We start from the raw sequence: 23,632 nt of genomic DNA on the forward strand, positions 1-23,632 counted from the left end.
GGGCTGATTAAAGTGCAGCTGATGTCTGGGCCCCGACAGGGAAACCTTAGTGGGCATCAGACCCCCTGAAGAGCCCGTGAAAACACTGCCAAACCCTAATGCCAGAGTTTCTGATGCAGAAGGTGTGTGAATGGGGCCCAAGGATCTGCATTTCCATCAAGTTTCCAGGAGATGCGAACGCCGTCCGTTTGGACACTCTGAGAGTCACTGACTGGGGCTGCTGGCTTTTAACTTTGTTAGCTGCACGTTCGAATCACTCAGAAAGCTGAAAATCACAAAGCATGTGAGCGTGTGTATGTGGGAATGTCCTTCCCACGGGCTGGGCGCAGCCTAGGCGAGGAAGACGGACATCTCAGCCGGCCGCGGTCCACGCTTGTCGGCCGCCGCCGATGGGAGGGCGGAGGGGCTGAGGGTGCTGGTGTGGGGGCAGGAGCGCGGACCCCGGGGTCTTGGGCCGAATTCCAACGAGCGGCTCAAGGGAGAGCTCCCCGGTCTTCCACGCACCGGCTGCAACACCGCGGCCTCCCCCGAGGGCAGCCGCTCCTCCGACCCCGCAGGACAATCGGGAGGCCAGCGCGGGAGCCGCCGCGGCCGGGCTGACCCTCCCACCGCCGCCAACGCAGAGATGCGAAGCCGCGGACGCGAACGGGGCCCGTCACGGCGCTCCTCCGAGGAGCAGCGTTGGCGAGCAGCGCCGCCGGCCGGGCCCCTCCGCGCCGGCCCTGGGAGCCGAGGCCCGCGCACAGAAGGCCCGAGGACCGCACGCGAGCTCAGAGGCCGAGGCCCAGGGCTGCGACGAGCCGGGCCGGCGGAGGATAAGCGCGGCCGGCAGGGCTCCGCACGCCGCCCCCGGGGCGCTCCCGCGAGCAAGCCCCTCTGACCTCCGAGCGGGCTCCCTGCTCGCCGCGCTCCGAGATGCAGGGGTCCGCGCCCGCCAGGCCCTCGGCGCTCCGGGAAGGGCCTGACCGGATGAGGACCGCGGGGATGACCAGCCCGGAGCGAAGCGGCCGCCGCACGCTCGGGCGCAGGTGGACGCGGGGACAGCGACAGCGGCGCGCAGAGCGGCCGGCCCTGCGGCGGAAGTGCGTCCCCGGGGCCGTTCTAGGCTGGCCGGAGGACCCTGCTCGTCGGTGGTCCCGCGGGCTGCGGGGGACGCGGGCGCGGGTGGCCTCTCCTGGGAGCCGACCCCGCGGGGGTCGGCTAGGCGGCGCGCGGGGAGCACGAGGAGGGCCGGGGGGCCCGGGGAGGGCGCGGGGGGCGGGCAGGCCGGGGAGCGCGCGGGGGCGGGGCGGACCGCCCACCTGCTTCTCCGCCGGCGGCGGCGCGCGCTGATTGGCTGAGCGCGCCGGAAGTGGAAGCGCTGGCCGCCACCGCCCGGGACGCGGAGAGCTCGGCGGCGGGGAGCGCGGCGCGGGGCGAACGGGGAGCGAGCGGCCGCGGTGAGATCTCCCCCCGGCGCGGCGGGGCGGGGGCCGGGCCCCGAGGCTGCTGCGGTCCGCGGGCCGGGCGGATGCGACGAGCCGGCCTGTGACCTTGGGCTGGCCGCGCGCCCCCCTCAACCCGCTTCCATTCTCCACCTGCTCCGCGAGGGCCGTCCCCGCGCGCGCCTGCCTTCGGCCTCCCGACCCCGCGGCCCCGAGCGCGGCCGGGACGGTCACCCCGCCGGACACTGGCTGCCAGGGCGGGGCGGGGGCCGGACGGGAGCGGCTCTGAGCGCTGGGGTCCGGGAGCCGTCCGGGGGGTGGCACCGCGGGGGGGACCCAGAGAGCCCGGAGACGGTGCTCGACAGACCGGTCCGCCGCCCACTGGAGCGACGCGCCTCCGCGTCCTGCCGGGCAACGGTCTGGGCCCCTGGGGTCCGAAAAGGAATGAAATACCCGCTTAGTCCTGGAGGGCGCCGCAGCCCCGCCGTGTAGATAGCGCGCTTCGATACTCGTGAGCCGGCTCAGTCCGCTGCCCAGGACGCTCCAGGCGCCGGGTGGGGGGTGCGCGTAGACAGACGGTTCAGCGGCGTGACTGCCGGCAGACGGAGGGGCCTCGGGTCAGGGAGGAGAGTGGGACTGCGTGTGGCCGAGCCCAGGCCCGTGCATGTTGGTGAAGCGCACAGTGGGCGGTAGTATTCCGGGAAGTGGGAACACCTGTTCCCAAAGGCCACGACGCTGGAAAGAGTAACCGGTGTTTGGCCAGCAGGAACCTCCCCGCAGCTTCCCGGTCCTGCGCCTGAGCACACACCCCGGGGGAGGACGAGATCCTTGTACGGGATGCTGGACACTTGGTAGGATGGGGGCGTTTCAGAAGTTAGGGGAAAGGATATCCCTTACAATGCTTTTTTTGTCTGTACGTAACATAATGCAACTCAGGCTTGCTTCGGACTGTGCCGGTGTGTAAGCTCAAACAGTTGGAGCCAGGCAGGAAAGTGCTTCCCGGACGGACTGAGCCTATTGGCTCCATGGTCCCGCGATTTTTATGAGCTCTCCCTGACGTCATCCACAAGCTGGGCAGGATGGTAGGAACTATTCCCGGAGGCTCCCAGCGAGCCTGCTCAGAACATCATTGACTCAGATGAAGGCATATGTCCGTCCCCAGATCCGTCCCTGCTGTTCTGAACAATCCCTTGCAAGGGAGGTGGTCTTGCTCTCCGGGTTAGCTGGGCCGGGCCTCACTCCCAGAGCTCAGATCTCCTGCAGAGCCTGCAAGCCCACTGCCCACTTCTTTGCTCAAATGCCCTGTAAAGGGATTGGAGAAGCGTTGCGTTCCCATACCTACGCAGAAGTCGACTTCTTAGATGTTTCATCATAAATTTGAATAGCTGCAAAGGATATTCTGAGTGTATCATGAATTTTGGCATTTCAGAATTAAACCTTGGCCACGTGCCAGGATCCTTGCCCTGTGATTCCGAGTGTTGTGTGCTTATCACATTCCCTGCCTCTCTGAAACCTCCATCTGGGCACGCACCACACCTCCCTCCCTTCCCCCACTCCGTCCGCCTCCCTGTCCTGCTCTCCCATCTCCACTGTGTCCTGGCTGACATCCTCAAGTCCCTCATTCTCCCACCGCCATGTCCCCAGATTCCCTGCTGCCTTGGGGCTGGAGAGGGTGGGGAAATGATGTCAATCAGCTCCTCCTCACACGGTCATGCTTGTCTCCTGGGGAGGCTGTGAGGGTTTCCCAGGGCAATGTCTGTGCGTCACTTTGTGCCCAGCACATAGTAAGCGCTCCCGGTCCCTCTCCGCATCAGAATGCCAATGCTCTCACTGACTCAGCCTCCTTGTCAGTCCACATGCTACGCCGAGGCCACAATGCTCCCTCTGTTCCTTTTCTCTTTACTCTGGTGCTCGCCTCGCGCTCTGCCTGGGTGCTGTGGTGTAGTTCTGTCGGGGAAGGGGTGGGGTGCGCAGATACCATCTGTGACCTCTGTGAGCATGGGGACCGCTGTCTGGAAGCCCGTTTGCACCCCTGCCCTGCCCCGTCTACATCAGCCCGGCACCGGACCCCGTGGACCCTTGGCCTGCAGCTTTCCCTTCCTGCTCCTTCCTCTTGCTTGCTGTCGTCCTCTGTTACCAAAGGGAGACCTGTTTACCAGCATGCCCTTCCTACATTTCCCGCCGTGTGTCCCTCTGGGCTGGAACAGCCTCTGCGTGCAACCCCACGGAGTCTGTTGGGGGCGGGAGTGATTCTTGGGCCTTTCGTAGCTCTTTCAGAAATCTTTGCTTTCAACAGACATTTTAAAAAGACCTAATCAGGGGCGCCTGGGTGGCTCAGTGGGTTAAAGCCTCTGCCTTCAGCTCAGGTCACGATCCCAGGGTCCTGGGATTGAGCCCCACATCGGGTTCTCTGCTCACCGGGAAGCCTGTTTCCTCCTCTCTTGCTCTCTGCCTGCTTGTGATCTCTGTCAAATAAATAAATAAAATCTTTAAAAAAAATAAATAAAAAGACCTAATCAGAATGTCAGGGGCCAGATTAATCAGTGTTTATGACAAATCACATCATGATTTGGGGCAGATGAGTTCAAAGAATTGAGTGATATTGCTATCCCTGGAGATTGGTGTGAACTCGGATTTAGGCAGCTGGGGGCAAACTCCACTCCTGTCCCGGCAGCTAAGGTCTGAAGGGTGCACAAGTGTGGGTTTCCCAACATGAAGAATCTCCAGCGTGTGGGACTGGATCTGCCCTGTCTGCTCTGCAAAGCGGACGCGAGGGGAGGGGAGGGCAGCCCAGCGGGAGGGTCAGAAAGGAGAAAAGAAGTCTGAGCATTAGCCGGCCGTGTCCGTGCAATCCTGCTGCTTCATGCATGTGGCGGGCATAGTGGGCCTTGGGTAGAGCTGAGCATCCCGGACTGAGTTTGGGGCAGCTCCCACCCCTGCTGGAGCATCAGGATTCCCTAGTACCCTGGGCACGCCCCGGGCATTCTCGGAGGCCTGAGGTGGGGCCTGGAATTCATCATTTCGAATTTCCTAGTTTCTACACATTCCCCAGTGGATTATCACGCATCCCGCCTCTTTCCAGGCTGAGGATTATTGTTTAAGAATCAAACAAACAATCTTCCCGCTCTAATTGCAAGCTGTGACTCAATTCTCAGGGTTTCGGTGGCAGCGTGGTCCCTTCAGAGTCGAAGGTCTTGTTAGTGGCTACGTGGGTATCTGGTGGATGCATTGGGACTCTGGGTGAGGCTTTCTGCATGTGCTCTTCTGGGATGCGGAGAAAAACAACCGATCTGGGTTTGCAGAGCTGTACACCTTGTTCTGAGCTGTGGTGAGCTAGGACGGGTCTGCGTGTCCCCCCAGACTGAGGACCAGGAGCCGTCCTCCTCCTGCTCAGGTGACACCACCATCCTCTCTCTCTCCAGAAACAGCCAGTTTCAGGGTTAGGAGAGTGAGGCGGAGAGAGACAAAGGTAGGAAATTCCGGCTGGAAGTTTGAATCCAGGCTGTGAGGAAGGGAGTGTTTCCGCGGGAGTGTGAGGCCTGTCGCGTGCCCTTGGCTCTGACGCACACATGAGGAGCTGCCAGAAAGGCATACAGCAATGTGACCCGCCAGTGACGCTGGTACCGTGTCGCTGGCAGAAGGCAGAGGGGAGGAAAGGTCAGGAGGTCGCGTTCGTTGGGTGGGATGTTCTAGATTTGACTTTTGAACCAGATCTTGAAGTTGGGGGTAGATAGAGCGCAGCGCATAACCTGTTGTACTGTGGACAAGTGCTTTTCCATGCAGTTCTGAGAATTCTGACCTTGCGAGGTGCCGGACAGTGGACTGTAGGAGAGACACGGGTGAGAAGGGGACCGGAGAGGGGTGGGGCGTCGACGGTGACCGAAAAGTAGCAGCTTATGGGACTGGACCGCAGCTGCGTGTCAGACGACTCTCTAAGGCTGTGCTTCCCAGCCCACGCGCACCATGAACGAGGGCACAGTTGAGTCCTAGCCCCATGGACCCTTACTCAACCGCAGTTCGCAAAAATTTCAACAAAAAGGAGAAGTCCAGGGGCGCCTGGGTGGCTCAGTGTGTTGAGCCGCTGCCTTCGGCTCAGGTCATGGTCTCAGGGTCCTGGGATTGTGTCCCACATCGGGCTCTCTGCTCGGCGGAGAGCCTGCTTCCTTTCCTCTCTCTCTGCCTGCCTCTCTTGTGATTTCTCTCTGTCAAATAAATAGATAAAAAAATCTTAAAAAAATTAAAAAAAAAAGGAGAAGTCCAGCTTTGGGGGCTGCCCTTGCTCCGTGGGAAGGGCAGAGCCCGTGCTGTGGGCAGAGCTGAAGATTGCGGGTCCTCTGGGGGGAGCCCAGAGATTCCAAGGACTCAGGGACTCCACGAGGAGGTAAGGCTCCTTCTGGGTGTCCTGGGCTGGGTGGTGCCGGTGAACTGTGGAGGTCACCCCATCACCGCTCTCAGCCTCTCCTGCCCACGAGCTTCCTCGTGTACTCACTAATCCCGTCCATCCTTCCCTCCCAGCCCGTCTCCTGTGGTGGCACCACGCCTTCTGTACGAATGTGTGCGAGGCGCGTGCGGGGCGCTTGTGGGGCGTGTGCGGGGCGTTCCTGTCGGGAGGTCATTGGTTCTTTCATCCAGACTCTTGGAAGAAGCAGCAGACCGGTCCATCCGTCTGCCGCCACTGGGCTCGACTTCTCCAGCGAGTCTGCTCCCACAGGGCCCTGTGACCGCCGGACCGTCCCCGTAGGCACTTTCCAGGCAGCCCGGTGACTCGGTCACTCACCATCCCTTCTCTTGTTGGCAGGCTTCCCTTCGTCGTCCCACCCTCTGCCATGAGGGTCCGGACGGGAAGCTGCTCATTCAAATTAGGCTCATCGAGGGAGGTTAGTTACAAATGATCCAGGTGTGGATCCGGGAGCCGGGCCTGGGGGTACCAGAGTCTGGGGAGGCTGCTGGGTCCGGGGCTGTGAGATGATTGGGTCGGACAGACTCCCCAAGAGGAAGAACGGCCTTTGGTGAGTGGGGGGACACCGCCAGCCCAAGGTGGCCTCACAGGAGGGAACCAAGGGGACAAATACCCCGACCTGAGTCCTCCTTCCTGGTCTCCGTGGGGCCTCCCCACGGCTGCAGCTGGACACCAGGGGGGCTGTGAATATCTGTGCGGGGTGTAGCCTCGTGGGGTGGAGAAAGGCGGGAAGCCCCGGAGGGAAGGATGGTGGGTGATGGCGGAGCCTACACGCTAGCTGTGGCTTCTGGGTGTCTGTGCCTGTCTCTGGTGACCGTCATGCGGTGCTGCTGCCGGCGATGCTGAGTCCGGTCCGGGCCATGTCTCCGGTCTTGGCCAGTGTAGCTTTAGACCGGGACATTTTAGCTGACTCCTTGGTATTCAGTATGGATGCCTTGAAACGTGTCGTGCCAAACAGCGTTGATGGGTCCTCTTGCGGCCCGAATGAGCTGCTGCTGCTGGACCCCAGCCTTTGGCTCCGCTGGTCATCTGATGACGGGCAGGGAGGTCTGGGCATCGTCCGTGCCGCGCTCCCCTCCTTGCCCTGTGTCCAGCCCCGGCAGCTCCCAGCTGAGCCTTACGGAGTTTGAGCCCGAGCTCTTTCTGCAGCTGTCTCCTCTGCTGCTGTTGCCCTGGTCAGCTCACGCCCCCTGCCCTGGTGCGTGCCTCTGCCTTCTCACAGGCCCCTACGTCCCGGCCTGCTGCTTTCTGGCTACGAAGTGGTCGTTAGTGTGCCTTGGCCCAAAACGCTCATCTGGCCATGTCTGTGTCACTCCCTGGCTTAGAAACCATTCCGCGACTCTGCGGTGTAGGGTGAGGGCCCTTGGCTGCCCGCTCCCCCTTGAGATTCAGCTGCCACAACTTTACGGGCAGAGAATCTTATTCCTCTGATTGGCCGCGGTGCCTGTGTGCTTTCTCCCTGGACAGAGGCCAGGCCCGTTGTGGCATTGACCCCGCTTCTGTGTCCAGGATAGCTAAACCCCCATGGCCATGGTGCCAGTTAGCAGAAGGTCTGGCTTCCTAAAAACAACACAAAAAACCACAATGGCTTAAGCAAGGCAAAGGCATATTTCTTTCTCAGATGGAAAAGTTCTGGGGGTACCTGGATGGCTCGGTTGTTAAGTGTCTGCCTTTGGCTCAGGTCCTGGTTCTGGGATTGAGTCCCACATGGGGCTCCTTGCTGTCCACCCTGCTGATGTCTCTCTCTCAAATAAATAAATAAAATCTTTATTAAAAAAAAAAAGTACAGAGGCAGGAAATCCAGGGCTGGGATGGCAGCTCCGTGGGGTCGCCAGGAGCCTGGTTCCTTCCAGCTCTGCCCCATCCTAGGGTATGGGGGGGACGCTGCAGTGCTCACGGTCCCAGATGGCACCCGCCTGCCACCTGTCTCCCCAGGCACAGTGTGGAGAACAGTGAAGAAAGACATCCCCTCGGGAGACTTCCCAGACATCCCACGCATTTCCGCCTGCTTTTTCCTGTCTCACCAGCCAGAGTGCGGTCGTGGGGCCAAACCCGGCCACAGAGAAGGCTGAGGGATGTCCGTCTTCAGCCAGGTTCCATGCTGCAGTAAATACGTTCGTTACTCTGTCGGTGACGAGCTGTGCAGGAAGGCATATTGGGGAACAACTAAAACTTTTGCGGTAGCCTTTTAGAAGTTTAAAAAAGCATAGGTTTAGATCTAAAGTAGTGGTAAGAAAACTCTTTGAAGAGGCCGTTTTATAAACAGTGTAGAAGTTAACGTAGCTATGTATAAAAAGTATTAACTCATTTGAAAATAGAAGAAAACTCACCAAAAGGAAAGACAGACACGTGTTGGATATAAAAACATCAGGATATGCTTGGACATTTCACAAAACGATAAACTTATTTGGAGAAAGGTGAGCGTCGACAGGAAGCATTTGGAAAAGACAGAGCACGAAGCTCTCTCACATGATGAAGACTTCAGGACGCTGTAGTGAGCCGGAGCTTTGGTCATGGGGCAGGGGCAAGTCTGCGGAACTGAAGACTGCGGTGTCGGTGGCATTTCCATGGCGGGGGTGGGGAGAGCAGGTGTCCATACAGCGGCCACCTGGAGAAGACGAAACCAGAGCAACCTCGTCCAAATTGAAGGGAGCCAAGAGGACTGACTTCTGTTGTGGTTTGACCCTGGACCAGCCCTTGGACCCTCTGGATGGTCAGCCCTGCGGATCCCGCAGCCGACCTGTGTCCTGGTGAGCGCCACGGGTCAGCGCCAGGGAGGGGCCCTGTCTCTGGTGAGGAGTGTGTTGCCTCTGCCGCTTTGCCCAGCCTTTCCGCGGTGGACCCTCTGTTCCCACTTTCCTTGCCAAGCCCAGGTCCCTGGCCAGCTTTCGGCAGCATCCCTCTTCTTACATCTTTCCCTCTGACGATCCGTGTTGCGCTTCTCAGGCAGGGCCCGGCCTCCGTTTGCCATGCCCGCCGTCACCCCTGGTCCCGTCCTGTCCCCGACCCCCAGGCCGCCGTGGCGTGCAGTCCGACCGCGCCAGCTCTCGCGGGGGTCCCATGCGCTGCAGCCACTTCATGCGCCTGCCCTCTGTCATTTCAGATTGTGAGATGGGGACTGAGCACGCGGAGGTAATCCCCAAGGAGGAGGCTTCTGAAGACCCCGAGCCACGCGCGGCCACGTCGGAGAAGCTTCCCCAGGTGGTTTGCCGGGGCCGGGAGTTGGGAGCCACCCGGGCGGAGGACGCGTTGGCGAGGCGTTCGGGAGTGTCCGCGGACGGGAGAGCACAGCGGGTGTCCCTTTGCGGGAAGGGCCTCGCGTCGGGGCCGGCCATCTGTAAGAGGTCCCCATCGGGTGAGGAGTCCGGGGACGGCGACGAGAGCGAGCGCATCCAGGGTTCCGGCCCGCACCTGCTGGCGCCCCGGGCCGCGCCCCGCACCAGCCCCGCGGAGAGGGCCGCGGCGCCCGGGGCGCGGAGAAGCCCGGGGGGAGGAAAGCCTCACGCGTGCAAGGAGTGCGGGAAGGCCTTCAACCAGAACTCGCACCTCCTGCAGCATCTGCGCGTGCACAGCGGGGAGAAGCCGTTCGGCTGCGAGGAGTGCGGGAAGGCGTTCGGGACCAACTCGAGCCTGCGGCGGCACCTGCGCATCCACGCAGGCGAGAAGCCGTTCGCCTGCGGCGAGTGCGGCAAGGCCTTCATCCAGAGCTCGCACCTCGTGCACCACCACCGCGTCCACACCGGCGAGCGGCCCTACAAGTGCGGCGAGTGCGGCAAGGCCTTCAGCCAGAACTCGGCGCTCGCCCTGCACCAGCGCATCCACACAGGCGAGAAGCCGTACGCGTGCGGCGAGTGCGGCAAGACCTTCCGCGTCAGCTCGCAGCTTATCCAGCACCAGCGCATCCACACGGACGAGCGCTACCACGAGTGCGGCGAGTGCGGCAAGGCCTTCAAGCACAGCTCAGGCCTCATCCGCCACCAGAAGATCCACACCGGTGAGAAGCCCTATCTGTGCGGCCAGTGTGGCAAGGGCTTCGGCCAGAGCTCCGAGCTCATCCGCCACCAGAGGATCCACACGGGGGACAAGCCGTACGAGTGCCGCGAGTGCGGCAAGACCTTCGGCCAGAACTCGGAGATCGTCCGGCACGTCCGCATCCACACGGGCGAGAAGCCGTACGTGTGCGCGCAGTGCGGGAAGGCCTTCCGGGGCAACTCGGAGCTGCTGCGGCACGAGAGGATCCACACGGGGGAGAAGCCCTACGAGTGCTTCGAGTGCGGAAAGGCCTTCCGGCGGAGTTCTCACCTCGCGGCGCACCAGCGGGTCCACGCCGGGGAGAAGCCCCACCAGTGCAGCGAGTGCGCGAGGACCTTCTGGGACAGCTCGGAGCTGCTCCTCCACCAGAAGACGCACGGCGGCGGGAAGCCGTACTCGTGCGGCGAGTGCCAGAGGACCTTCGGCCAGCACTCCCAGCTCGTCCTGCACCAGCGTGTCCACACTGGCGAGAAGCCGTACGCGTGCGGCGAGTGCCAGAAGGCCTTCGGCAGGAGCTCCCACCTGCTCCGGCACCAGAGCGTGCACGGCGCCGACTGAGCGCCCTGCACTAGGGCCCCGGCCGCCCCCCGCCAGCACGCCCCACGGGAGGATGGTCCTGCTGCCCGCCAGCCCACACAGCGGTTGGAAAGGAGAGGCTTTTAGGAAGCGTTTGGGGAGAGGTTTCAGGATCCTGAGTTCCACCATAAAAGCTGTTTCAGGCCTCAGTGTTTCCTCTGTTTGCCTTCGCACCCCCTCCCTGCACTCCCGAGGAGATACCATCGCCTTCTGGGTCTGTACAGGCCACATAGCCTGGATTGTTACTAGTCAGGAACTGTGGGGGCCCATGGTCCCGCCTCCTCCCAAGGGAGGCTGCGTGACTCGTGGATGATTTTCCTCTGCGGTGTTAGACAGTCGAGTGGAGGACACGCTCCTCGTCCTCCCGTCCGCAGCAGAGCCCTGGGACCCTTGACAGAGCTTCTCACAGCTTCGACATCTTGCAGGCGTGCTCCCGAGGAGCCTTAGATGATCGCGGAGGTGGGAAGCTTGGGGACTCCCCACCTGTGGGGCCTCCTTGTTCCTCTGGAGAGTGGGCAGGATGGAGGAGGCGACGGCCACCTCCAGGATGGCGAGCGAGGCCCTGAGCATCCTGAGGGGCTGGGGGTGACGCTAGGGGCGGGGGGAGGGCAGCGAGCCTGGGCCGTCCGGCAGGGAAGGAGCAGCCTGTGGGCAGTTGTGACCCACGTGGGCGCTATGCAAATGGACGGCCGGCTGGCCTGCTGTGTCCCGTGCCAGGACATCACACAGGGACTACGCAGCCTTGCTATCACCAGGCACCTGCCGCCGTGCTGGGCCAGTTCGCCTGCCCGACCTGGGCCTCACCCTGGAGCCGTCCGCTGTGTGCAGCCCCCTTGTTCCCTCAACGCGGGTGTCCTGTGTCCTCCTCGGGTGTGTGCAGGTCCGAGTGTCGGAGGCACCAGGAAGTAGCAGGCCGTGCGCAGCCGGACTCCAGCAGGTAGAGATGGCTCTGACCTTGAGACGAGGGGACATGAACTCTGCAAACTCCAGAGTCCAGCCAGCCTCGCGGTTCTGGACTTCTTACATCTAACGAGACTCGTCCTCAGTGCTCTGTTTAATCTCTTTGTGATGCGTTACTAACCCCTAGTGTTTCCCGAGTGTTCGCTGTGCCAGGCCCAGTGCCAGACGCCTTCCGTTCTTCCTTTCACGGCATCTCTGATGTGGGTCCCCTGTAAGCGGCTAAGTGGGTACCACGTTCGGACCATAAAATCCACCTGGTTTCCGTGTTTGTTGAAGGATTTTTAATTCACAGAGTCACGCAACCATCGGCCGACAGGGTGGCTGTGGGTGCTCCTGCCGGATGTCGAAGACCAGGCGGGTGGGAGGGATGTCAGGTGACTTGTCCGTGCTCCCAAGCCCCGGCTGTGCCGCGGACGGGCTGGCTGCGGCCGCTGTGTGTGCGCAGGCTGTGCACGTCGATGTTTGTACTATGTGGTTTGAATATCGTAGATTTAAGTCAACATCCTTGGAAACGTAACTGCTCACAGCCAAAACCCATTTAGTGGGTTTACGCTGAGCCCCATTGTGCTCCCCCAGGTTTAGACCCTTCCCTTGAGTAAAGGGCCGCCTGAGGGAACAGCAGGCCATACGGCCCCCACCTCTGTCCCACTTCTGGCCTGGCGGTCAGGCCCAAGCGGGAGGGATTCTCCGAATTCCCTCGTCCCTACGGGGATGACAAGCACAGTGTGCTCTCTTACTTGCCGCTCAAGTTCAAGCTGAAAAATGCTACTGGACTGTGTCTCTGTCACGTGAAACCTGGAGGTTCCCGTCCCTCCAACTCCTGGTCCTGTGTTTGTGGGGTTCCCCACCCCAAAGATTATTTGACAGAAAAATCACAAGTAGGCAGAGAAGCAGGCGCGTGGGTGGGTGGTGAAGCAGGCTCCCCGCTGAGCAGAGAGCCCGATGCGAGGCTCGATCCCAAGACCCTGAGATCATGACCTGAGCCGAAGGCAGAGGCTTAACCCACTGAGCCCCCCAAGTGCCCCCTGTGTTCGTGTGTTTGATGTCCACACTTACCACTGGCCAGCCCTGGCTGAGAACTTGGCCCCGATTTAACCTCACCCCCCGAGAGTCCACTCCCACAGACGCGTCCACGGGCAGGTAGGGAAGGGCACTCACATTGTACGTTCTCAAATGTCCCTTGTTGGCCAAACCACCGCTGGTTTTTCCCTCTCTCCCCCCTCCCCGGGCTTAGCACCTCACAACACCCAGCTCCTCCCTGCGGCCCCGCCCCAGCTGTGCCCCAGCTCAGAAAAGGAAAAGGCCCTCAATCAGCAGTCTGCTTCCTGGAGCATGAGAAGGCAGCATGGCTTCCCTCCTTGTTACTCTTGAGCCTGCGGGTAAAGTGGGGGAGGTCTCCCCCATCCCAAGGAGAGTCCTTGTTTCCCAGGAGGAGTTCTGGTGAATGAGTCTCTCCACCTCGACCACACACTATGTGCGCAGCTGGTGTCCTCACTCCCTGTCCGTACTCGCCTTCCCCCGCCCCTTATCTCAGGGAGCTCTCGACCTTCCCCTTCTGTCAGCCTCCCCTCCTCTCTGTGGACCTGGGAGTCAAAATCTGCCTGTTATTGTGGGCAATAGTTATATGCTCATGCAAGTAGTCCATTGAGGAAAAGAAACACGAATTTTCTCAGTTTTAGAGCTACGAAAGCCAGGCCTCGTAATCTCAGAAACCTCCCTAAATGCCCAGAAATAAGCCTTGAGGATTTTTGCAGCCCAGCCAGTGTACATTCTCACCCTTCCCATTGCACTAGTGGTAAATAAAGTGTGTCCTTACAGGTTCACTCGCTTGACGCCTTCCTGATGTTTATTATCCCAGAGTACGTCGTTCCGCTGTTATTGTGTGACCTCCTAGGCCAGTGTCATCCCCGTCCCATGCGGGGCTCTCTCTCCCTCGGGCCACAGCCACCTGCTCTGTGCCCCTCCTGCAGAAACTTGACCTGTCCTCCGCTCTCTGCTTGGCTTTGTGAGGTCTTTATCGTTCACAGCGGGCCATGTTACTGGTTTCGTTCATCAATCATAAGTGATCTGTGTGTACAATCCATGTTTTTCCTGGCTAACAAGGTAATGTTCTGGATTATCTGGACGGTCCAGCTTTTTTTGAAGGTCACCTTCCTGCTGAGATTTCAGGGCTGGTGTTCATAGTTGCTACCACTAAGATTCACGGCGTGTCCTCCGAGGTGACTGCTGATCCGAGGCAGGTCCCTACACTTGTGAGATCAGGGATCTTTGAGACTCCTGAAGGCTCTGCCTAGAGAAATGTGCACGGGACCTCGGGGGACTCACGGGCCACCTGAAACCCGTCCTTGGACCCTGCCTATAGTCCTTTACCTCGTTCTGGAAAGCCAGCTTTGACCTTTGAGAAATATTAACCCAGAAGGCTTCAGTTGCCACTCCCTCATCGTGGGTCTCAGCTTTGGGGATGAAACTCTGTGCAAACAACCTGCCTCGGGGCACCCCTGAGATGGAGGGAGCCAGAGCCTCTGGAGCTGACCCCAGGGAGGAGCCCCAGGACAGCGGGGATGGGGGGGTGCATAGTCACCCAGCACTTGCTAGTGCTGTGAATGCGTTAGCACCTGTGTGCTGACCACCCCCCCCCCCCGCTGGACAAATGGGGCCAGTCTGAGCACTGGGAGACTGGTGGGGACTGGAGGGCTGAGCACTAGGAGACTGGTGGGGACTGGAACAGTCCAGTGGCGGGCCGTGCCCCCAGAGATGCCTGGAGCTCCGAGAGGGGAGGAGGGCTGGGGGCTGGCGGCGGGCAGGTGAAGCTGCTCCATGAAGCCTGGGCCCCTCCTGCATCCTTGTGTCCAGCCTCCCCGCAGGCGTGCAGACTGATCGCTCACTTGTCCTTGTTTGTAACACGCTTTGCAGGCAGTGTGGACCAGACTCTCCCCTGGCATCCGCCCCATCTCCAAAAAGCCATCTTCTGCACCCGGCTGCCACCTTGCCTCTGGGACCACGAGGTAGGATCTCCACCGAGTGAGGCCCTGGCCCAAGGGGCTCCTGGACCTCCAGGGGCGCCATGTCCCTGTGGAGCAGTGGGGTCGGGGTACCAGGCACTCAGCTGACTCACATCCGGAGGCTCAGTGTTCGTTTTTCGCATCCTGGGGTGGGTGGCATTCGGCGGGTTCTCCGGTGCTCCCACTGCCGTCCAGGTCCCTTCGGACAGTTACATTTAACAGCTGTTAGATTTCGTCTCGGTTGCGGTGGGAGCAGCTAGACCGAGGTAGGGAAGGCAGGGCTGCTTTAGGAGGAAGGCATTGTCGTCCTAGGCCACGGGGCGGGAAGGCCGGTGTGGACGCATGAGGGCCTGCGTGGGGACTGACTGTTGGAGGCCTTTTGCGCAGAAGTTTGGTTGTGCATCGGACGGGTCAGGTCTGGGCTGGCTCCTGGGCCGGTGACCCCAGTGATCACCTGGAAGGGAGCAGGGCGCGTCTACACCCTTGGTCTGCTGGTTTTGTGGGGCGCTCTTTCAACTGGACTGCAGGGGGCACAGCAGGGAGGCCCGTGACCACGTTCCGGTCCAGTCCCCACGTGGGGGAGGCCCTGGGCTGCAGTGTGTGTGAGGATGACCTTGGAGTCTTGAGTGGAGCCTGGAGATGCAGTGCATGGGAGACGGTCACGCCGGGAGGCCCCTTGAATATGAGGAGAACCTTCTGGTCTCGGCTCCTTCAGCGTCACGGAACGGGCACTGCGCGGCCATCTGTGGCTGGACGGCTGGCAGGCTGCACGCATTCTGAGGCAAAGCCCGATCTCCCTCCTCCTCCATGGGGTCGGTAGACGGCACACACCCCTGTGGCGGCTGCTGGGTCTTGTTCCTCGCGGACGGGCTGGAGGGGAATGTGCCGTGTCCGCCCCGGGGGGGCCAGCCCGACGTGAAGACACGAGTGGCTCCCACGAACTAGAGGCCACGGGGCGAACTGGACGCGTCCACTCCCAGGGGCCGACGGGAGCGTCGTGATGGCTTGGCCGCCCTTCCTCTTCCCAGGCAGATCCTTTATCCCCAGGCGATGCCGCTGGCGTTGGTGTGAGAGTGCTGTGTTGCCCGTGGCAACCTGGCAACCTGTCATGTGGGGTGGTGGGGACAGGGAGGTGGTTGCCAGCAGGAATCGCAGGCTTTCTGGGGCCGCAGGGGCTGGTCCATGACACCGTTTTCCCGAGTACGAGCGGGCCTGGGTGCCTGAGCAGCTCAGATCTCACCGTGACGGTCTGAGTCTCTTCCGTCACAGCCGTTGCTGCTCTCCTTTCTTCCTAGTTTTGCACATTCCTCCCGTCTTGGACACACCTTGCCGCATGTGAGCTGGTCCTGACGTGTCCGCTGGGACTCTGTACCCTCCTGGGTGCGGCTACCTCCTCTCACGGGCTTGTGCTCTCATGTGCGCTCCTCCGCCCAGGACAGCCCGCAGAACGGCTCTGAGATGGCCTGTTCTCGACTAGAACAGATGGCAAGACGCACTGTGTCCGTCCTCTGGATGCGGTACGGACCCCCAGCCCTGCCCCTTCCCTTGCCCCTTCCCTCTCGCTCTCGCCAGGTTGGCTCGGGCGCCCGTGAGTGCGCGTCCTTTTCTCCTTTACCCCGTTTCCTCCTCTGATGTACCCCCCATTCGGGGGCCTTCTCGCCAGCACCGGGGCGCGAGGACAGTGCCGATGGTACCTTTGCTTCCGCGCCGATCGTTATGGCACCTCATGCCCTGTGCGTTAGAGCTGCTGGCAGGCCCTGGGAGTGGACGTGGGGACTGACACCCCTTCCCACGCTGTGTGTATGTCTGGTCTCCCCAGTGGGCCTCCCAGGGGGCCGCGAAGGCGAGGCGTTCGGAGGTCTGTCCGGGAAGGTTCTTCCCTCACAGATCCCGCCTGCTGGTGCTCCGTCTTCGGGCTCCCCGGGGGGCCGGCGCTCCCTTCTACGTACCGGCAGCGTCCTTGTCCCTGACATGGATTCAGCACCGCAGCCGGCCCGGCTGCCCGCACGCTCACTAGTGCTTTCCGCCAGTCTGATTGCGCGGGAGGTGTCTGGGTGTGTGTCTCGGTGCCTGCCGCCCCGTGTTCGTCCACGCCCCTTCCTTCGGGGGGTTGATTCTTTCCGTCAGATTTAGAAGCCGTGGCCCCCGATGGCCTCCCAGACTTTCCTGCTTTCCTCTTCTCCCCCTGCACTCTAACCGCGTGTGTACTCGGGTGACTGACAATGTCCCACGGCTCCCTGGTGTGCTATTGATCTTTTTGTTTTTTTTTTCAGGTATTTTGGTAGTTTCTATCCCCATTTTTCACCTCAGACATTATAATTTATTTATTTTTAAAGATTTTATTTATTTGATAGAGACACAGCGACAGAGGGAACACAAGCAGGGGGAGTGAGAGAGGGGGAAGCTGGCTTCCCACAATGCAGGGAACCCAATGCAGGGCTTGATCCCAGGACCCTGGCATCATGGCCTGAGCCAAAGGCATATGCTTAGTGACCGAGTCACCCAGATGCCCCTCAAACATTGTGATTTAAATTCTAGAATTCAGTTTATGTCTTTTTTTTTTTTAAAGGATTTTATTTATTCAAGAGAGAATGAACAAGAGAGAGTGAGTGGGGAGAGGGGCAGAGAGAGAAGCAGTGAGCCAGCCCAATGTAGGACTCGATCCCAGGATCCCGAGATTATAACCTGAGCCGCTTAACCGACTAAGCCCCCCGGGCACCGCTTTTTATTTTTAGTTTTTTAAAAGGTTTTATTTATTTATTTGACAGATGGATAGAGAGAAAGCATAGGTAGGCAGAGCGGCAGGCAGAGGAAGAGGGAGACGCAGGCTCCCCATTGAGCAGGGAGCCCATGTGGGACTTGATCCCAGGACCCTGGGATCATGACCTAAGCTGAAGGCAGACACTTAACTGACTGAACCACCCCGGTGCCCCTATTTTTATTTTTATAAAAAGATTTTAAAGTCATCTCTGTACACAACATAGGGCTCAAACCCATCACCCTGAGATCAAGACTCGTAACCTCTCCCAATGGAGCCAGCCAGGCACCCCAGTTTATGTCTTTCTGTGTCTCTCTCTCCACGCTCATGTTTTCCTTTCCCTTCTGGGGCATGCATATGGAGCATAATAGCTGTGTTTAGTGTCCCGTCTCATAAATATCATCTGTGTCATTTTTGGATGTGTCTATTGGTAATTTCTCTATCATTACAGTTCGTATTTTCTTCTGTTTCTTTGTCTACCTTGAGTTTTTTTTTTTTTAAGATTTTATTTATTTATTTGACAGAGAGATCACAAGCAGAGAGAGAGGCAGGCAGAGAGAGAGAGAGAGGGAAGCAGGCTCGCTGTCGAGCAGAGAGCCCGATGCGGGACTCGATCCCAGGACCCTGAGATCATGACCTGAGCCGAAGGCAGCGGCTTAACCCACTGAGCCACCCAGGCGCCCCTACCTTGAGTTTTTTACTGCGTCCCAGACATTGTAAGTTTGATATTGGTGGTGGTGTTTTTTTCTTTAGATTTTATTTATTTATTTGAGAGAAAGTGAGAGAGAGAACGCACGGTGTGGGGGGATGGGGGGAGAGGCAGGAGGAGAAGCAGCCTCCTGCTGAGTAAGGAGGCTGACACGGGACTTGATCTCAGGACTCTGGGATCATGTCCTGAGCCGAAGGCAGATGCTTAATCTACTGAGCCATTCAAGCCCGCCCCCCCCTTTTCTTAATTTCTTTCCATATTTTTGAGCTTTGGACTGGGATGCAGGTAAGTTACTTGGCAACAGTTTGGTTCTCTTGAGGTTCGACTTCCTGTGTGGCTGGGTGGCACCGAGCAGCCTTGGGGCCCAGGGCTAATACACCGGTGCCTGCAGTCAGACCCTTGCATGGCCCTAGGGGGTGTGTGCCCATGGCAAGGGTTCTCCTCTCCAGCCATTCCCAGACGTGTGTGAGCCCCAGGAACGCTGCCCGTGCCTCTCACGGGTTCTGTCCCTGGGTCCAGGCGGGGGCCATGGTTCCAGCATGTGTGAGGTCTGGGGGCAGCTGGCTCTCCCCTTTGCGACTCTCAGCTCTGTCCCTTCAGCTGGGCCGATCTGGGACTTACCTCCCCTGTCCCCTTCTCTTGGGGCTTCCTGTCTGGCACCCCTTGTGGTCCGTCGTCCTGTCTGGCTTCTCAGTTGGGTAAGGGGGGCCGTGGATGGTAAATCCAGTCCTCGTGACTCCTTCACGGCCAGAAGCAGACGTCCTGTCTGTGTACGGAGATGCGCTCGTCTGCTCCATAAGACTCTTCTTTTTGCTGGTTTTGTGGGTGACAGAAGTGTTTTCAGGTTTGAAAGAAAGGCCATCACGTCTCATGTTCTGTTCTGCAGTCAGGGGACAGAGCGACTTTCAGGTTTGAAAGAAAGGCCATCACATCTCATGTTCTGTTCTGCAGTCAGGGGACAGAGCGACTATAATTCCGTGTGGCTCCCTGGGGCAGCAGGGGCAGGTGGGTCTCTGGGACCAAGAACCCACCCGTCTGCGACCAGAACGAGGAGTCTGGTTCTCCCTGCCCCACACTTCAAGTCAGAAATGTGAAAAGCCGCCTTCCTTCTCCTCCTCGCAGCTCTATTGAGCCGACCGGGAGCCGTGTGAGCGTGGGCTTGGATGTCATACTTAGGCTCAGATCCTGGCTTGGCCACTGACGCATCCCTTGACATTGGGCAAAATACTGAACCTTTTTCTTCACCCAGTGTAGAAATGTAAACCCTATTTCTTTTTTTTTTCTTTCAAGATTTATTTATTTTAGAGCACACATGCGGTGGGAGGGGCAGAGGGGGAGAGACAACCTCCAGCAGACTCCCCACTGGGCACAGAGCCTGACGCGGGGCTTGATCCCATGACCCTGAGATTGTGACCTGAACCGAAATCAAAAGTTGGGGACCGAACCACCCAAAAAGCCTATTTCTTAAGGTTAGAAGTGACCGTGGAAGACAGCTTCGTTAACTTCGATGTGCCCAGGGGAAGAGAACAAGGCTCCCAGACTGACGGGGTCCCTCAGCCCCAAGCCAGCCCTTTGCCAGTCCTGCCTGTGAACAGACCCCGTCCACACAGAAACAGGGACAGACGCCGATCATACAAGGACGGCCCCGCTGACCCCCAGGACCCCTCGGGTGTAAGGAACAGTTCCTCTAACAGAACCAAGTGAAGCACACAGAGCCTCCATTCTTTTGTGCCAACATGTCAAAAGAGATGTTCTCAGGTCGATATTTTGCTTACGAAGGATGTCTCAGGTTTCGGCTCTTAAAGTCCCAACGATGATGCACCGCAGCCGGAGTGGTGGCCGTTTCTGGAGTGGCCACCGAACCCAGCGCTCTCCTCTACCCCCTTGGGCTCTGGCCCACATCCTCTGCCGCCTGGTCCCACTCCACCCTCGTTCTGGAGCCAGGGCTCCCCCGGTCAGGTGGCAGCACTCAGCTGAAGCGGGGGCTGCTCCCTGAGGGCAGAATGCCGTAGTAGTACTTTAACTGGGTAAGTGGCCACTCCGTGAGAGGTGTTTGCAGCCTCCCTGGTGGAAGACAGACGTGGCCATGTAGTTAAGTGTCCACGAAGGAGGGGGGTGTCTTCCCTGACCCTTGCTGAGAAGGAACCTGTCTGTCCCTTGGACTGCAGCTCTGCTTTCTGTGAGCCGCAGCAGACCCGGGGCGGGGGGGGGTCGAGCTTCAACACGCAGAGTAATGGCATAGCCAGTGGGATGCGGGAGCAAGGGGGAGCACGTGGGTTCCTGGGGTGTCAATGGGACGAGGCTGAGCTGCCCTTTGGCCCAGGCCTTGACAGATCTTTCCTGTAAGGGACCAGAGAGTGACTAGTTAGCTTTGTGGGCCTCATACATGCCTGTCACCTGTTCTTCCTGCCTTTCGGAGCACTTAGACGCTGCAAAACCCTTTCTTAGCTCATGGGCTCCAAAAAACATGCCACAAGCTAGATGTGCATTGATCCAGCAGGCCTTCATGTACTGACCACCTGTGTACATCCGGACACTTCTGATCGGCCCAGAGCTGTGACCTCCTGTTTCCCAGATGGGCCAATCCGCCCTTCTGTAGGCGGCCTGCTGGCTCCCTGCTCTCGGGAGGCCACTGTGCTGATGGACACCTGATTGCCCCGGACACCAGGCTCACGTGCTCCTCTCACCTCCCACAGTCCTCCCGCCTCAGGCTCCCAAGGTGTGCGAGTCACCGTGCCCACCCAACTAGCTGTGGACATTTGTGTGAGTAGGGATAACCCGGTATCCTAGCGGGAGGGGAGGGTTCTTGGAAGAGAGGACATTGGAGCAGAGATCTAAAGCAAGCGTGACATGTTCCAATCTGGGCAGAGAGCGTGTCACCTCCAAGTCAGAAGACAGACTTTACACCCAAGCTCTGCCCCCTGGTTACACTCAGGTTTCCCGTCCGGTGCAATGCTCCGACGTCTTCCTGCCTCCAGATGCTTTCCAACAATAAACAGCTCCATGGTGCAGTAAGAATGGCCTCCCTTAGGTTCCATCCGCTCTGAGTCCTCAGAGCTGGCCAGCCTCTTGCCAGCCCCCAGCTCCTCCCCGGGGTGCAGCCTCTGGTGTTTAAGGAAGACCATGCACCCTCCCCCCCCCGAAGGCCTTCCCGCGGGCGCTGCATTCAAACAGTCTTTCTCCAGTGTGGATCCTCTGGTGAGTGAGAAGGTGGGAGTTCTGACTGAAGGCCTTCCCACACTTGGAGCAATCATAGGGTTTCTCTCCTGTGTGTACACGGTGGTGTTTATGAGGTCAGAGCTGCCCCTGAAGGACTTCCCGCATTTAGCACAGGGGTAAGGCTTCTTTCCATGTGGACGCTACGGTGCCTCGTGAGATCTGAGCTCTGCTGGAAGGAGTTCCCACACTCTGCACATGCATGGGGCTTTTTTCCATCGCAAGCCACCGGAGGTCGCATGAGGTCCGAGCTGCCCTGGATGGTTCTAGCATGCTAACCAGGCCAGTGTGCTCTCACCTCCCCGTGAGTTCCCTCCTTGTCCCCAGGCACCTGGTCCTGGCTCAGCGTCCTCCTACGTCCCTGGGGTTTCTCTGCAGCATGAAGCCTCTGGTGTTTGAGGAAGGCCGTGCGCCAGATGAAGGGCTTCTCGCAGGCCCTGCACTCGTAGGGCTTCTCCCCGATGTGGACTCTGTGGTGCTGGAGAGGAGCAAGCCCTGCTGGAAGGCTTTCCCGCACTCACCGCGTGGATAAGGCTTTTCCCTGGTGTGGATTTTCTGTTGCGTGAGCAGGTGTGACCTCTGGCTGAAGGTCTGGCAACACGCATGGCACTCGTACGGGTTCTCTCCAGTGTGCACTCTATGGTGGATGGCCAGGTCCGAGCTCTGGCTGAAGGCCTTGGTGCACTCTTGAAATGTGTAGGGGTTCTTGCTGCTGCAGATCCGCCAGTGCCTGGCCAGGTTGGAGCTCTGGTGTAAGTCCTTCCCACACTTGTGACACAAGTAAGGTTTCTTCCCCGTGTGAATTCTCTTGTGGATGATCAGGCTCGAATGCTTCCCCACATTCCTTACATTGACTGGTTTTCTTCATATTCCCAGTTTTCTGGTGCTGGGTGACTTCTGACTTCTGCTGGAAGTTCCTGCCCCAGATCTCACAGCTGTGGGATCTTTCTCCCTCAGAAAGTGTTCTTTCTCTCCCATTACATCTGCGGCTCTCCTTCCTGTGATGACTTTCTTGGGGATGAGATCTGGTTACCTGCTAGCTCTCCCTTGCGCAAGGGGGAGCACCCCTGCATCCTCTGAGGAGCTCACCTGATGCCTTAATGACCTGGCCACAGGGTCACCAGTTTCAGCCAACCCATGCTCTTGACGCATCTATCTCTGGTGTCCTTTGGATACAACCTTTGCTGCATCTTTGTCTCAGGAAGGTCCAACTTTAACTTCTGGCCCTTTATGTTATTCCTGGTCTCTGGATCTGAAATGGTAAGTGGACCATGCTGGTGTTCCTAAAATACCAACATCTCCTCTTCCCCCATACTGAGAAGTCTAAGAGGGAGGAACAAAGAACTGAGGACGGTTTTTTGGAGTCCTTTTGGAGACTGGTCACCACTGGAACACCCTGCCCATGCTCACTCTAATAAATATATATAACTTTTTAAAATAATTAACTTTTTAAAGTTTTTTTAAAAAAAATTTATTTGACAGAGACAAAGAGAGGGAACACAAGCAGGGGGGTGGGAGAGGGAGAAGCAGGCTTCCCCCTGGGCAGGGAGCGTGACATGGGGCTCAATTCCTGGACCCTGGAATCATGACCTGAGCTGAAGACAGACGCTTAACAACTGAGCTACCCAAACGTCCCTTCTAAAGATACAGTTTTTAAAAGAAAAAAATAATGAAGCGGCACTCCAGCACCGGGAGGAGAAATCCCTTCCTTTTCCTGTGGCCTTGCACTGTCCCTCCAGCACTGTCCATGGACAAAATCTAAACCTCGTGCCCACTGGCCAAGGAGAAAGTTACAGACCCAGTAACACAAGCAGGACAGAGAAGGGTGGAGGAGGAAGTGGGAGCCCAGTCCTTCCAGAACACCAGGGCAAACCTGGAACTGTGCCCCCCCACCCCAGATGAGGCTGGATGCCCTTTGGCCCAGACCACAAGCACCCTCTGCTGCCAGGTGTCAAAGCCACTAGGAATCCTGGATGCTTGGATGCCACTTTACAGTCCCTTTACAGACTGTCCTTGTCTGTATGTTTCACCCCAAACTCAGAGAGCTGAGTGCTCTCCTGGTGGGACCAGCTGGGCCTCCTCCGGCGTCTCCTCCCCACAGAGCTTCCACGGGGCACAGGCCTGCGGCCCAGCATCCCCCTGTGACTCACGGCCACATCCCATAGCATCCTGAATTCCTGAAACCGAAGGTCCTGGTCAGGGACCAGCCAGGAGAGCAGCAGACACCTGTGCCTTCCCGTCTCTCCTTGGAGCTCTGCTAGGTCACACATGACCCTGGCTCTCCATGGCCAATCCTGTTCCTGCTTTAGAAAGGCGTGAGACCACGTTGAAACCCCCACATTACCCTGTCTTGTTGGCAACTCCTCACCTTTGTCTGCCGCTCCCCAGGGCTGATCTGCTCCCTGAGCCTTGCTGTGGGCCTCGCACTGCACTAGGTGGGAAGTGATGAGGACAAGGCAGGACGATACTGGGGACAGTCCCTCTCCTTGAGGAGCC

At 59.0% G+C, this 23,632-nt stretch overlaps 1 protein-coding gene across 2 annotated transcripts; it reads left to right on the forward strand.

The window, feature by feature from the left end:
• Window positions 1–1,386: 1,386 nt before the first annotated feature.
• On the forward strand, window positions 1,387–13,272 carry ZFP3 (ZFP3 zinc finger protein). Of its 2 annotated transcripts, none has more exons than XM_045985870.1 (2): window positions 1,387–1,439; window positions 8,987–13,272. In XM_045985870.1, the coding sequence occupies exon 2, from the start codon at window positions 8,995–8,997 to the stop codon at window positions 10,471–10,473; it is 1,479 nt and encodes a 492-aa protein (XP_045841826.1). In that variant the 5' UTR covers window positions 1,387–1,439; window positions 8,987–8,994; the 3' UTR covers window positions 10,474–13,272. The 2 variants fall into 2 exon arrangements, with proteins under 2 accessions (XP_045841826.1, XP_045841825.1); XM_045985869.1 differs by lacking the exon at window positions 1,387–1,439 and adding an exon at window positions 2,037–8,633.
• Window positions 13,273–23,632: the final 10,360 nt, after the last annotated feature.

Source organism: Meles meles, chromosome 18 (genome assembly GCF_922984935.1).
Source record: "Meles meles chromosome 18, mMelMel3.1 paternal haplotype, whole genome shotgun sequence".
Classification (NCBI taxonomy): Eukaryota; Metazoa; Chordata; class Mammalia; order Carnivora; family Mustelidae; genus Meles; species Meles meles.

What these genes read in the sequence shown, in the direction of transcription:
- ZFP3 (XM_045985869.1), top strand. Translation starts at nt 8,594, where the DNA reads ATGGTCAGCCCTGCGGATCCCGCAGCCGACCTGTGTCCTG. An exon ending in CGCAGCCGACCTGTGTCCTG is followed by an intron (nt 8,634 to 8,986) that starts GTGAGCGCCACG and finishes CTGTCATTTCAG; the next exon opens with ATTGTGAGATGGGGACTGAG.